This window comes from Camarhynchus parvulus, chromosome 3, assembly GCF_901933205.1.
Source record: "Camarhynchus parvulus chromosome 3, STF_HiC, whole genome shotgun sequence".
NCBI classification, from domain to species: Eukaryota; Metazoa; Chordata; class Aves; order Passeriformes; family Thraupidae; genus Camarhynchus; species Camarhynchus parvulus.
This window is the reverse complement of record NC_044573.1, coordinates 12,922,027-12,937,830: the sequence shown is the minus strand read 5'-3', so window position 1 is coordinate 12,937,830 and position 15,804 is coordinate 12,922,027. Positions and strand designations below refer to the sequence as shown.

The following is a 15,804-nucleotide window of genomic DNA, read 5'->3' as shown; positions in this document are numbered from 1 at the left end:
AAGAAAAGGCACAAGCTTACCTCTAGAATTTCTCCCACCTCTGCTGCTTCAGAGTGACCAGTTTAGTTAACATGAATCACACACACACTCTTTCAGCTGGGTTTCTCCTCCATATCCTAACTCCCATGCAGGGAGATTTTTGGCCATCTTAGACAAGCTCTGGGGTTTATTTTTGCAGGAACAAGTCAAACAGGAACACAGCCATGCCTTCCAACTGAGCAGCACACAGAGCACTCTGTACCAAATTGTATTTCAGGTCCTTCAGAGGGAAATGCCATGTTTAAGAGGCACAGACTGCTGTCTCTTAGTCACCTCCTTTTTAAAAAGAGGACTTGAAATGCAAACTTAAGCAAATCACACTTAAAATAACATCAGAAGGAAAGAGATGGAGAACAGCAATGGAAGTATCTGTGAATGAGGTCTTCCTTCACATCACCTCTACCCAGAGTACAATGTTCAGTCAAGCATCACTCCCAAACAACCTCTGCCTAGACTCGGGGATGAGAGATGATAAAGGCACTAATATTCTGCCAGAAGGGCATTTAAGTAAAGGCAGCAGCAGCCTAGCAGCAGTTTTACCGAGCTCACAGAAATCCATTCAAGAGCAACACTATCAGTAAAGAAAAGGCTGGAAGGCAAATGTGAGATTTTTCCCCTTACACTTCCCTACATGTACCAGAAATCCTTACATGAGAGAGAGGTAGGGAAGGAAGTAACTATAAGACCAGGAAGAATTCCACACTTGCAGAAACCAGGCTCCTCAGCAGCTCTTGAAGGTCTTTGCCACGCAACATGTAATGAGACAGCCAGGAGCTCACTTTCTTTGGCCATATTTCAGATTTTCTGCAAGAAGAAAAAAGCTTGCACAGGAACTTTATCTACCAGGTCATACTCCTCTTCATCACTCAAAGCAATCTTTTGAAGTTTTTGGGCAATTTTAACTCTGGGTTATGAAGAGAGTGGCCTCAAAATTGCTTAGTTCTTTTAAGTCCTGCAAAACCAGGATTGGAGAGCAATTCTTGTCAGTGCCCCAAGCAAAATAAAAAGACAGAAGCATTTCATCCTTGTCAGGCATCAAGGAGTCTGCAAAGCCCTTGAGATCCACAGGAAAGCAAGTGTCACTGAAGTTTTAAAATTTATTGTTGTTCTAAGGCAGGCCAAGAAGGAAATACAATACACTATTTCTGGCTTTTGCAGAATGGTACTGCAGTATCACAGCTTGTGTTTCTTGTCTAAAATGGAGTTCATCAACCAGCTAGCCTCTTCCCAATAAATGCCAGAGCCTTCCCAGCCACCTCATCCTTGTACCCAGCAACTGTGTCCTCAACTGCAGCTTCACCTGTTCCTTACCTGCTCATCCATGATGATCTGCCAACTTTTTTTCCTAAAGCCCCGACCCAAATCTGCAGAGACAAGCTTGCCCTGTAAGAATAAGGCTGAGGCAGCCAACCCCAGAGCCCCATGCAAGGCCACTTTTTCTAACAGAGCCACAAGACATGTATGTCATTTCAAAAGTTCTTCGAATATCTCTGGAGAGCACAAGTAAAATGCTTTTACGCTTCACAAAGACACCATCCACACTTTTCCTCTTCCCAAACCTGTGTTGTGCTGAAACAGTAGCAAGGAGGTATTTCAGTTTCGAGTACACCCACAGGATGGGATCACAGCATTGGTGACACGAACTCTAATCCAGCACATGTCATGCAGATGTCACAGCACCACTGCTGGCCCAAGCTGCAGCCTAGGAGCAGAGATTCTGAGGTCTCCAGGAATGCAAGGTGCACTCTGTTGTGCACTGCAATTTCCTTGCTCCCTTCCTTACCTCAGGCCCCACCACATGCCAGGCAAAAGATCACTGTGGTGGCACATTTTCCTGTGCAAGCCCTTGTATGAGAATCCCAGGCTACTGCACTACTAGAAAATTGCAGCTGATGCCAAATAGCAATGTCTCCTCTGTCTCTAGATGTGCTGTAACCAATGGCCTTGTTCCCCACAGATATGTTATCTGTGTTCACACACCAAGTGTCTCAAGGAAGAGCAGCCAAAATACAGGAGGCTAAACTCTCCCAGAGCCATCAGAAGTGATACAGGAGGGAACAGCATGTAAGCTAAAGCAGCAAGCCAAAGTCTACTGTTTTAAAGCTGCATAGAACTTGCTCAAGTCTCATGGGATTTTGAAGAATTCAATTCACATGTGTTTTTCAAATCAAAGGTTTTGTGAAAAGTAATTTTTAGCATCGCACACCAACATTCTACTGAAATGGTCTTAATGTAAGTTAGAATAAGAGCCCCAGTCTCCATCACACCAACAGAATAATCCTTTCATCTCAGTTCTTCAGCTTTAGAAGTTGACCAGCTGCTGGCAGGTTTCTGGCTAACATTTGAACACAAAGGAAAAAGTCACAGAAGTCCAGATATATAATACCAAATTCATTAATTCCCAAGCCATTTCAGAAGACAAAACCTCAAGTTTCTTGCAGAAGGCAGATTTTTGCTTAGCTTGCTGTCTTTTCAAAGTCATGAAAAGACACTTGGCACCCAGAATTCCATAAAATGAGCCATTTTTTGTTTTCTCTTTAACAGGAGTAAATTGAAGGCTTTAAAGTGTCCAAGTGGTATGCATGAAGCTCTACTTTGCTTATTCCAAAATCAACAGAACTCTTTTACCACCTATACAGAAAGGGATGCTCATCAACAGCTTGTCACTGTGCTGCAGAAACTTAACACAAGGAATGAAAGATGGGTTATGCGATTTGGCTGACAGACTCCATGACAATAACTCTAAAAGCACAGCAAAGATCAGTTCAGGACAAAACATACTTTATTGTACTGTAATGTCAGAAGTACAAGAAAAGTACTGCAGAGAACCATGCTAATGGCGCTTCCAGGGTCTGTGAAGGACAGAAGTACAAGATAATGGGGTACTACTGTACTCAGTGCAAAAACTGATTCATTTGAGGCACAAGTACACTATTGTTTAAGCAGCTTGATTCAAGCACAGCTCTGGTATGTGATCTACTCTGTTTTCTTCCTATGTGACATTTCTAGAACAAAGCTACCTTTACATGAAAGAGGCAGTAGATTCAAGTCAGGGGTGTCCAACTTGCCACTTGGCAACCAAAAAAAAATTAAGAAAAATACTCTGCATAGTCACCCTCCACATCTTAGTTTCAGATATGGAGCTGTGTCTAGAGAAGAAAAGTTACTCTGAAAGGTCAGAACCCAGATCCATTTGGCTGGGTGGGGTTCCCCCCGCTTCCTACGTCTGTGGGTAACTTAATTCACGTTGACCACAATTTATCCAATAAGAAAAAAAACCACAACCAACTCATAACTTGGGTAAGAAATCATACATATCTAACATTCAAATAAACTTCAGCCCTTGAGATCCTAACTTATGGCTTAAGACACAATGAAATAGTTTGGGCACCCTTGAGTTAAGTTAATGAACAGCATTTTTGCTAAAAAGGCAAGCAAGATCACTGTTTTAAACAGAGCTGACCTCTACAAGAACAAAGCAGGAATCCAAGTCACTAGTTACTACTAGGCTGACATGTACTGCTGCCCAGAAAGATAAAAACATAACATCACAATGAAAACGTTCAACAAAGTTGAAAGATAAAGGTTTCAACACCAGAAGCAGCATTTGAAAACAAGCTGTTTAAGTTAATCTTTTCAAGAGATGCAGATTGCATAACTCTACGCATGAACAAACATGCTGGCAATCTTCTCCTTTTACACAGCAGCTGTGTTTAACATAGGAAGTTCTGGGTTTAAAGAAAGCTACTTGAAGAAGAATTAAGATTTGCAATTCCCTGTCTAACTTAATGAGATTAGTAGAGAAACGAAAAAAAATGACTACTGAAACAGTAGTTTCTCAGTGGCTCCCTATCATTACAAACACAGCCGGATTTGTAAGCAATGCAAGACTAAACAGACAGCTATTATTTTATATTATTACTATGCTCATAAGTTACATCTGTTAAAGTTAAAAAAAGCCAAGCAGTTTCACCCTATTTCAAGGATAGTTTCCAATCAACACCAGTTTACATGGTGAATGGGACTTCACGAATAAACAAGGAATGGTGACATCTTTGGGTCAAGAATGACAAGAAATAATGGGCTCTGTGCTACCAATCAACCTCAACAAGAATATGGCACATGGGCCAGCCCAAGCTGTACCAACACTGAACCTTTAGCACTCAGCACAAATTCGGATCTCTTCACTTTAGCTAGCAAACCAGGTGAAAAGGCTGGGTAAAAAAACCCAAAAAACCAAAAACCTAACTAAAAACTTAAGCCAAAAGTTGGAATATACTTTTAAAAAAACATCTGTAGTTTTAAAATAACTTGATGCTGACATCAGTTTGTGCAAACTAAAAAAAAACAACCCTCATTGAATTTCTCTCCAACAAAAGAAAAATCCTGCAAATATTTTCCTTTTAGCCCACTGTACCTTAAGATACAATCTCAAATCTAACAGATGTAAATGAAAGAGAGAAGAAGTTACAGCATCTGCACAACATTCTTTCTACAAACAGCTGCTGGAGGGAAAGTAAAATATAAAAGGAATAAAGAAAGTAAGGTTCCATCTGAAATATTCTCACAATCTTTCCCACTTTGTAGTCCATGAATCCGACTCTGATGCTAAGGTGACAGTGTATGTAAGCAGATTTTTTTGTTGATTTTATTACATTGGAGTTTCAATTGAAGAGAACCTGAGAAGAGACTGGGGCCTCTTCAGGAATTGTCGGATGGAACGTGCTCCTCGAAGCCCTCGCTCTCCCGGACCAAGGCTCGCTCCAGGATGACGCGGCCCTCCTTGTAGCGCTGGCTGTCCTCGGTGGCAAACTCATAGATCCAGCCCAGTTTGCTGTTGCAGTTCTTGCAGCTCACGTCCCGGACCATGTGGCGGCCGGTGAGCATGACCCGATCCTGAACTTCACTGTACTGCAGATTGACCACCTGGGACAAACACACAGGCACAGGGAACAACACAGAGGATTAGTCTGCCTAGGGGAAACCTGCTGAATGACTCGTTTAGAAGGGAAGAGCCTGTGGCACCACACACAACTGAAAACTGCAGTGTAAAAAATCCCCTGTGTGAGAGAGAGGGCAACACCTTAAAGATGTGCTTCATAGTGATGTAAAACCCTCACATTTTAACTGAGAGACACGGATGGCTATCACAAAATGTGCCAAAGGGCTGTGTTCAACTCTGGGTGAGAAACTCCCAGTGAACAGCTTGTAAATTTGTATTAAACCACTTGTAATGTATGTAACTCATTTCTAGCAACTGAGGTGATCACCAAGTCCCAGAACTCAGAAACAAAATATTAAAAGAGGTACTTCTTTAAAAATCTTGGAGTGCCTTTGAAATAATTACCTAAGAAAAAGCCAGGGTCTGTGGCTGAGAACATAGACATGAAACATGCACATGAAACATGTGTGCTGTATCAGCAGTTTAAATATACTTGCAACTTCTTCTGCAGCATCACCACAAAACCAGGATGTTTACTTCATTGAAAAGTTGATGTGAGAACTATACCCAAGCTGATTCTAAAGGATGGGACTGTACTACTTTCTCAGCTTTGCACCTGACTGCTTCAAATGTACAGCTTTTGACTGCACAAATAGAAAACCTCAAACTGCTGTAATGAAACCCTGCTATTTAACATTAAAAAAAAATCTGAACTCCAGGATCCAGAGCTTATTGGATGAGGAAGAAAGCTTTCAGTACTGATAAGATCTGGGATACCAAAAGTCCCAGAGCAAAACACAGTTAAGACACTATTCATGCCTTTATTAACTCTGCCCATGGACAAATGGCTTATAAGAAAAAACCAAAACTAAAACAAAACAAAAACAAAAAAAACCCCCAAAACTAAAACAAAACCAAGCATTATATGTTCAGGAACCATTTTTTTCAATTAATCTAATGGACAAGTCCTTATGCAAGGTTAATAAATAATCCTACAATTCACTCAAAAATTTTGACATCTGTATTTTAATCTATTGAATTGAATCAATTAAAAACTCTTAAACTAAACCAGAGTATTACTGCCTGTAAAAAAGATTGTGATTGATTGTGGCAACTTAAGTTGCCAGACTGTTAAATTAAATGCATTTCAGAAATTAAACAAAATATTATCTAGACTTTTTTTTAAACTGCATAAAAGTGAAAAAAACCTTTGGAACCCTTTGACAGACACCAGATACTCTCAGAGTGAATTTGAGGTTCATGTTACAGAAGTCTCTGAAGTTGAAACTCCATCAATTTTGGCCTGAGGCCTCTACATACAGTCTTCTTTACAGTCTTTCAGCATTTCAGACAAAACTAATTTAGCTAAGTTTCTCATCAACAGTAAATGTCAAATTTGACTTCAAAGACAGAAAAAAAAAAAAAAAAGCTAAAATAGTAATTACGCAACACTTTAGCCAAGAAGTTTTTCGATCTCATGACAGATTCATATCCCACAAACTCATTTTTCAAAAGTAAACAGCAGTTCCTCCAGCCTCTTACCAACCTTGTTAAAAAGAAAGGCCCTTCCTGTGGCCCCTGTAAAGCGAGTGGAGATGAGCTCGGAGCGGTTGGTCAGGATCGTGTCACAGTTTGCGCAGGAGAACAGGCGAGTGCCACCAATGTGATCCAAAAAAATTCTACCCATTTTTAGAACTTATCTAAGTTTCTACTCAAGACCTGAAAGTAAAAAGAAACATCATGTAAAAAAAGCATTTCAGCAAAAAAATTGAAACTCCCGAACATCCAAAAACTGAAACTCCCAAATATCCCATATATATGGCAGAATATTCTTCACAGCAATTCAGCTAATGATTGCTCAAAGTCACTCCTCTGTTGGTGAACTGCTGAACTTACAGCCTGCCTTCACCCTCTCATCAAAACAAGTTATTTCCCAAAGTGACCATTTCACCAATAAATTACATAAATACAAACTAATTACATTAAATGAGAAAAACACAACCTGAAACATTTAAAATACAATCCAGACTTTTGTAGACCCCCTACTGACCCCTACAGTTCTTAAACTCAGAAGCTTCCACTTCTTTTAACACAATACTGAAATTCTATTTCAGTACATTCCAAACAACTCACTCATCTTAGTCAGCACTAAGAAATGAAGCACTGAGAATTACACTGAGTCACCAAGACAATTATAGCTTAATTTTCCCAAGTCACCCCCACCTTTTATAATACATATTTATTATGTCACTTCCCCATAACTTTGCACAATTTATGACACACAATCACACAACACCACCACTCAGAATGTTGGTATAGCACCCTGGCTGCTGTATTTGACTTGACACTTCTTTGTTTCATATACACACCAACATAGGAAAGATTTGGATGCTATTTCACATAATAAACAACCCACCCAGTCTTTACACCAGACAGTTTTATATACAAATGTTTAAAGTTGTCTAATCCAAATATAAAATACTGTGTCATTTATCCAAGGTATTTCCAAAGGCTCATCACTAAAATACCTCAGCAACTCCAATAAGAAAAAAACAGAGCTTAAAAACTTCATAGCAGATGACCTGCAGTGCCTGATAAATCAGCCTCTTCACTGCTTAGGAAAATTAAAGTGTCTCACCAACTTGACACAAACTAACATAAATTACTCAAAGTTAACTAGTGAGTAGGCACAGAATGTATAGCCAAAAACTTAAATCACGATGGGTGATGTAACATGACAAAGGAATTGAATTATGATGTTATTTCCCTTTCAACTGCAGAAGGTTTATGACTAAACTTCTGCAGTTAAACAAGTTAAATGTACCTCCATTTATGCTTCGATGTGGAATCAGAAAAATGTATTGTCTCTGCTTTTGTCATGCAGAGCAATGCAAAGTAAATTTGACACACTGCAATATTAGAATTGTGTGGGCTTTACTTTTCAGAGCAGGAGACTGTGCCATTCATAGAGAAGTCAATCAAATTCTGTGCTCATCTAATTGAATATTCTAAGTCAAATACCATTAAGAAGCACAAATACCTAATTTAAACTAATTTCAAGGTTTAGGGGATCAGTTTCTTAAAGTCTACTCTTAACACGCACAAAGCAAATGGACTAAAACTTGCACCTGCACACACAGAGCTTAACACACCATTTTTGCATCTAAAAATCAGAAGCCACTGACGTAATGTTTTTTTTTTTCCAATTGCTTTATTTCACACTTTGTTTTCTTACAATGTCAGGCAACAAAAGGGGCTCCTAATATTGAAGAGAGAGATTTTAGCTCGGGCTCCTTACCTTCAGATTTTTCAAATCACTATTAATCTTCTGTATCCCATCTGAAGGATACATAAAAATTAAAAGCAATGTCATGACTATTTCTTTTAAAGGTGATATAATACCCTTTCTCTTCTTCAAAGGATAAATAAAACAGGTCTGAGTGTTAGAGGTGTGATTCCACTCAAAATACAGAAAGCATTTTCATTTCGATTTCTCTAAGCTTTATACCTTTCTAATATGTCTTTATCTTTTGCAGCAACCAAAGGCAAAAAAAAAAAAATTAAAACACAAATAGTGACAAAATGAAAGAAAACCAACACACAAGAAGTGTGAATAATCAAGTATCAGTAGAAGTCTCCAGCCAGAAGAAACCACAAATACAAGCAATTAAGGCAATTGTAACAGATATGCCCATAAGGCACTTGGCCTAGGTCCATGTGCCATCCTTCCTAACTTTGGATAATGTTATATTTGTGCTGATTGTATTGTGGATTCAAAACAATTAACTGATCATAAGTTACAGTAATGTGGAATCAGCATCCAAAAGGGTATTTCTTTCAGAGTAAACACAATGCCCACCCTGCCAGTACTTTTAGAAGGTAACGTAACATTAAATCCAAAACTGTCTCTGTCTCACCAAGAGCAACACACACACAGAGCCTGGTGTCCAGAACAGATCTTCTACACAGTCTGACCCTGCACAGCATGACATTTTTAAAAATGCACCTAAACACTTCAAATGCAAGTGCATCACCTGCCTAAAATCATAATTCATGTCAGTGGCCTCAGAAAAGCATTAGCCCAGAGACATTAAAAATGGAAATTAAATACTTCAGAAGGGAGCACAAGTGCAATTCTAACAAGCAAGTTCAAAGTCACAGCAACATTCAAATGTATTACTTCTCGATATGGCATTATGGCATGGACTGAAGTCTTGAGTCCCAAAGATCTCAAACACTAAAATAAATGTGTAAATAAATATATTCAAAGACGTAAGGCTGAAAAATCTGCCTACTAATACAAAGCCTAAAATTCTCACTTATTTATGTCACCTTAAAGAGCTGAAAGTAACCTAAACTCGCAGCAGAATCTAACAAACCAACTGGTACCAGAATACATTTTTTCAGAATACAGTGCATAAGGAAGTCTATGTTCTTGAAATAATACACATTTTAAACATTTAGAAAACTAAATTCTACAGTTAGCACTGCAACAGTCAAAACAATGCAGATTTTTTATATGTTTTCTTAAGAAACTACTAGAACACTGTAAGGTTACCAGAGTGTCTAACTTTTCCAAAGTAACCTCTACACTTAACTACCACCTGGTAGACCTCAGTCAAAATATATAGCAGGCTACAGTTACCTCTGACCTCAGTTTTGATTGTTGAATTCAATGAATTTGTAAGGTCACAGCTGAACCACTATAAACTAGTCACCTTACATTAGTCTTTATGTTACTGCTCACAATAGTAAAAAGTAGGAAAAAATTACAAAATTACTTCAAGTAATGCAGACTTAAAATGCCAAACTTTATAATGGATTTTCTAAATAACCTAACATGGAAATTTTGCTTTTTCCTCTCCTGTAAAACAGAGAAACTGATTTCAATTTGAAATAATTTCAAGCTCTCCCCTTCCTTTTTCTTCCCCCAAGCTAAAAACACAGCATTCACTTATAAGGCCAAATCAGAAGGTACTTGCTGTGGATAAAGACTCCTCTCTCCTTATGTAAGGAGGCTGAATCCTGTAGGGTATACTTACTGCACACAGGAAAAAAACCAGAAGCACAACAGCACAAGGGGAAAGCAATTTTCCATAGCTCCCAGGCTCCTGCCCCTTACAAACACAAGTGGTGTGTACAAAGTCACCCAAGTTAACGCTGCAGATTTCTTTCCCTATAGTTTCACTACCAATGGGAAAGGTGCAGGCGTCTATTTATGTTCACACATGCATAAATGATCTGAAAAATCCACTTACAGGCAGCTTTGATAGGCAGTGGGAGGGCTCTCTTAAATGAGAAGCCAAAGAATTGTGAAACATAAAAGCATTTCTAAAGCTTAAGATCCTCTAAACAGGGGGAGGAAAATACAGTAAGTGCACTTGGCCATTCATCCACTATTTATACTTAAAAACACAGAAAATAACTTCCACTTGTCCAGAGAACCAGTCAGGCTCCCTAGTGCTACTTACAGCTCCAGAAAGTGACACTATCCCACCAATTCCATCATGCTACCAGCAGAATTTTCCGAAGTAGTGGACCAGGATCTTGGTTATTCACAAAACCAAATGCTGAGGAAAGAACAGATTTTTTTTTGGCCCATGATTTCACTTTTAAAAATCAGCTAAGCATTCTTTACTGGGCATGTATCAGTGATGAAGTTCTAGTGCTCCTGCCTTCATGCAAATTACCAAACACAAGTGATTATATCAAATGAATGGCTGCAATGTAAGAAAGGCAGACTTATTTACTTTCCTTAATGGGATATAAAGTATCTATTGCATGTCCAATCTCTCCATTTCCAAGACAGGGGTACTTCATGAACTGAGAGATGATGATACTTCCATTATTCAGCACCCAGACCACCTTCCTGAGAGGACCTTTAGGACAGCAATTAATGACAGGTCGTATCACCTAGCAGGTCCGGCTTGCTGACAGTGCATGATTTTGACAGTACATTATTCTGACAGCATAAACCTTGATACCACTCCTCAATCTCTCTGTGAAAGACTTCCTCCCTGCATGCTTCTCCCAGTGAGTGCATGGACAGACATGAAACACAGGCATTGTGGCTGAGTGTTGTAATGTGTATTCCCAGAGCAGTAGCTCCCAAACTCCCCAAACACCTTCGGTGTTGATTTCAGCAACACTGAGCAACAACCATATCAAAGGGCTGACATTCAACAGCTTAATTTTGACCACTATCTGCACGCACACCCAAAACCACCTGAAGCACCACTTGGTTGGTATTTGTACTACCTCATCTGCTTATCTTCACCATCAATAAAGAATGAAAAAGTAACACAAATAATTATTTATTAACATATTTAAAACTAACAGTCAATGTGCTCTCGTCCTGGAATGCATCTCTTGAAGACACAGGACCGCCAACACTTGGGAGAGCCAGCAAGCACTTTCTCTATACACTGGACTGTGGATATTTCACAGGAGGAGCCTCAGTGTTGCTTCAGCACCATCTACTGCGTTCACATCTACAACAGAGAACAGCTGCTAGTTAAAGGACAAAAAACTGTGACCGCCTCTCTTTCACCATTTAACCAACTAAAAACATTTTCCTTTGTGAGCAAATAAGCTTTCTTTACCCTCTGACAAAGAGTTATGCTTTCCCCTAAGCACACTGAAACATTCTCCAGATGCACTTACCCTGGAACCAGGCTGAAACTTCATTATGGCTTCTCAGGAACTGGGCTTCAGCTTCCTCTTCTCATCTCAGAGATGGACAAAAGAGGAAAGAGAATTCTTAGCACAACTGCGCAAGACCAAATGTTAAAGAATCATAAAGGAAAAACTAAAACTTGCTCCTTACCTTCCCAGGTTTCCCTGCTCACAGGTGGGAGGACATCCAAAAATACACACGTGGTCAGTCTCTTGGGAGGTCGGAGATTCAATGTCCACCACCAACTTCTGCGGCTGTCCGAGTAAACAAGGCCTGGCCTCTGCCTACATGCAGAATTGAAACCACCACATGTAGCCAAATGTGGAGAGAAAATGAACTGGACCAGCCAGCATACTGCACTCTTTAGAGCCATCCAGCTACTGTAGCAAACTGTGAATGGAACTGAACACAGTCCAACGACAGAAGAGGCTTTGGCAAAGCCCAGATGCAGGGCACAGCACCCACCAACAACAGGCTGCCTTGCAGGATGAAAACACCCTTGTGCAACTTGCAGCAGTGCAATTTTGTATTGTAGGGTGCAGTAGTATCATTTCCTATTGCAAACTGCATTTTTCTTAGGTAAGGTGAGCACTAGGACACTGGCATTTAAATTTGTTTATGTCATATTGGTGCAGTGAAACACTAATCCAGGGTACTCTGTTTCACATTTACAGAGAGTAGAGGCACACAGATGGGTGCTTGTTTCTCATACAGCCCCTCTATCTCAGCATCTCCCACAGAGTAACTTAAACCCTCACAATAGTCTTGCTAGATAACATATAAAAGTATTCGTTTACAAATGGTATCAGACTCAGATTAATTTTCTTTCCCACCACTACACGGAGTCCAAAACCAGCAACTAGACCTGTCTCCCAGCTTCTTTTTCCCTTCATTTTCCTCCTTTCCCCTTCCTAACTAGTCCACTGTTTTTAAGAAAGCTGTATTTCCTTCTTTTGTAATAAATTTACTCTTACGCTACTTAAGCAGTTGAGACAACTTTTGTCTATGAATCCACTCTGCAACCTTCAGAAAGCTAAACTACACATTTTCTGTTTTTATTAATTTAGTGCTGAAATGATACAAAACTTCATCCAAGGACATCACTGATTTCATGTGTCATTAAAAATGAAATCCAATAAACAACCTTTTAAGAAATGGCGTAAAGACAACCATCATCCAAACCAGCACATCCAGCTGGCAGAAAGGGTGCTAATACACTAAGTGCATATCACCAAGAGATTTTTATGTTAACTAGAAAGGTCCTAAATGTAGATAAAGGCTCCAAAATTAGAGATCACCTTGCTAACAAACATCCATGGTGTACAGGCATTTCATCTACACATTTAACAAGTAATTTTTAACTTAAATCTTGCTTAAGGGAATTACGTATTTCAGTGAGAGCTGAGCAACCCAAGATTTCAACACAGGTCAAATGTTAGTAAACAAACATGAACCAATGACCTGACCTGGACAACGCCCCTTCAAGCTTGTGATGATTACCATGTTAAATACAGATATATAAAAATGTGTACAGCTCTCAGTGTGCGGCAAGTAACAAATACAGCATGTTCTTGTCATCTTCTCTGTTGGGCTTTGAGATGCAGTTTCATTTGTCCTCACACACTTGGCAATCACACTTGAAATTCACTCGTCATTATTAAAATCTATATACAAACAATAAGCTCTGCATCTCTAAGTAATTCTGTAACTACGGAAGTGAAAGTAGCAGATGACAGAAGCCTCCACAAAGTACTTTTGATGACTACTTTAGAAAAATTGAGCAGCACTTAAAAACTGACAGTTTTGTTTGTCACACACTCGACTTGAATTCAGCCATCCAGAAAGAGGCTCTATATAAAAATATGTATAGGATTATATATAGAGCAGTTACATATATATATTATATATATAGCAGTTACATACAGTCACATGAGGGAATGTTTACAACTGGGGAGCAAGTTCCCTTCCTTTCAGTCATAAACATCAGTTAAGATAATGGTTAATCCAGAGCCATTAGTTGCTGACATCAACAGTTGTTCTGTGATACCACTTTTGAAAGGGCCCTGCCCTGTTTCTCTCTCATAAGACCGTGTATTTGCTCTGTTATTCCCTCAGTCTAACCCTAAACACGTGTTTATTGTTTAAAGAAACCAAACACAAATAATTTATTACATTCTACGGAGATATCAATCCAAAACACGGCCTTCATTCTTAAATAAACACGCTGGATTAATCTAATCTACATCTGCTTGCACAGGACAGCTGAGGGCTGTGCACAGAGTAACAAATGAAGCAGACAAACAACAGTCTTATTTTTGCTTTGACTTAGACCTTTCCAAAAGCGCCGGCAGAATATTTCAGCTCCCTGGGAATCCATACTTCCACGGGGAAAACCCCAACCCGAGCGCTAGCAGCCGAATGCGCCTCGCTGCTGAGCGAGCCGCCAGCACCCCCACAAAGCAAACAAGCACCGGGGCCGGCCCGGTGACAGCTCCCGGCGGGAGGCACCTGTGCGGGGGGACACGGGGCTGCTCCGCCGGCCGGCGCTCAGCAGCGAGCGGCACCTCCGCCCGGGGGAGAGGGGCGATGCGTCAGGCGCTGCCGCCGCCCCCCGTGCCACAGGGCAGGGCGGTTCAACCCCCGCGGAACCTCCGCGGCCGGGCCCGGGGGCGGTGCTGCGGGGGTGCCGGTGTCGATCCCGGTGCTGATCCCGGTACCGATCCCGGTGCCGCACACACAAAGCCGCGCGCGCGCGGGGGCGGGCCCCGGCCCGGCCCGGCCCGCGCGCCGTCACGGGGGCGCGCGCAGCCAACCGGGGCCGGCCCGGCTCGCCCCGTCTCCCCCCCCCCCCCGCCGCCGCCGGGCGCTGCCGGGAGCGCAGGAGCCCTGACAACAAACAGCAGGAAACAGCTGACGGGGAGGCACCGCCGCCGCCTCCGCCGCACCGAGGGGCCGTGCCCGGGGCCCACCGCCGCCCCCCATCGCCGAGCCGCTCCCGCTCCCGCACCGGGCCCGGGCACGGCCCTGCGCCCACCCGCCCGGGGCTCCGCACAAGAACCGGCCCGAAAAGTTGCCCAGTGCCGGGCCGGGGGAGGAAGTTGTGTCGGCGGCGACGGGGAGGGGGTGCTCGGTGCCGGCCCCCGCCGGGAAGGCTGGGCGGCGCTGGGAGACGCTGACGGAGAAGGGGACGCGGTGGGGGAAGGCCGGTGCTTTGTGGCGGCGTCGGCTAACGCACCGGGCCAGGCAGGGCCGACCACTGCCCCTTTCCGCGCCCGTCGCCGGACCGGAGCGACTCGCCCGGGGCTCTGCCGCGGCCCGACAGACACAGCGCCGCGGCGCGGCGGTCGCCACCTCCCTCCCCAGCCGCCCTGGCCTCCCCTGGTAGCGCGGGGCGAGCGCGCCCCCCGCCCGGTTACCTGACTGCGGGGAGCGGCAGCGGCTGCGGCTCCGTACCCGGTGTCTCCCCCACCCTCCACGGCCCCGGCGCTCCGGATCGGCCGCGCGGCTCCGCCCCGCCGTGGCCCCGCCCCACCTGTCAATCAGCGCAGCGAGGCCCCGCCCCATCGCTGCCGCGGAGGCCCCGCCCATGCCGCCTCGCGCTCCGCCCCGCCCGGGGTCGCCTCACGGCCGCGCCCGGCGGGGCATGCCGGGTCACGGAATGACAGAATGGCAGAATTATAGAGTTATAGAATTACAGAATCACAGAATCATCGAATCATCAAGGCTGAAGAGACTTTTAATGTCATCTAGTCTGATCGTCCACCTACCACTAGCACAGTAACCCCTAAATCACTACACCACGCTCCCCAGCACCATGTCCAGAAGCCTCTTGAACACCTTCAGGGATGGTGACCTCCCTGGACAATCTATTCCAATGCCTCACCACCCTAACAATAACAATTTTTCCTGTCTAATCTGAATCTCTGCTGTCTCAGTTTAAGGCCCTTTCCTCTGGTCCTGTCACTGCAGACAGGTCAGAGAAGATGGGCCCCCACCTCCTACAGCATCCTCTCAGGTAACTGTGCAGAGCCGTGGGCTCTCCTCCACGCTGTACAACCCCAGCTCCCCCAGCCATTGCTCACAAGATGTGTTTTCTAGACCCTTCACGAGCCTTCTTGCCCTTAGCTGGCCACGCTCCAGCCCCTCA

At 42.8% G+C, this 15,804-nt stretch overlaps 1 protein-coding gene across 3 annotated transcripts; it reads right to left on the bottom strand.

Moving 5' to 3' along the window:
• Positions 1-2,802: 2,802 nt before the first annotated feature.
• Positions 2,803-15,198, bottom strand: YPEL5 (yippee like 5). 3 transcript variants are annotated; one of them, XM_030945749.1, is made up of 7 exons: positions 15,074-15,182; positions 11,808-11,941; positions 11,645-11,709; positions 11,319-11,472; positions 10,453-10,551; positions 6,528-6,700; positions 2,803-4,965 (listed from the first exon to the last, which is right to left on the bottom strand). In XM_030945749.1, the coding sequence occupies exons 6-7, from the start codon at positions 6,666-6,668 to the stop codon at positions 4,741-4,743; spliced, it is 366 nt and encodes a 121-aa protein (XP_030801609.1). In that variant the 5' UTR covers positions 6,669-6,700; positions 10,453-10,551; positions 11,319-11,472; positions 11,645-11,709; positions 11,808-11,941; positions 15,074-15,182; the 3' UTR covers positions 2,803-4,740. The 3 variants fall into 3 exon arrangements, with proteins under 3 accessions (XP_030801609.1, XP_030801610.1, XP_030801611.1); XM_030945750.1 differs by lacking the exons at positions 10,453-10,551; positions 11,319-11,472; positions 11,645-11,709; positions 11,808-11,941 and having other exon boundaries at positions 15,074-15,198; XM_030945751.1 differs by lacking the exons at positions 10,453-10,551; positions 11,319-11,472; positions 11,645-11,709; positions 11,808-11,941; positions 15,074-15,182 and adding an exon at positions 10,024-10,122.
• Between the last annotated feature and the right edge of the window lie 606 nt (positions 15,199-15,804).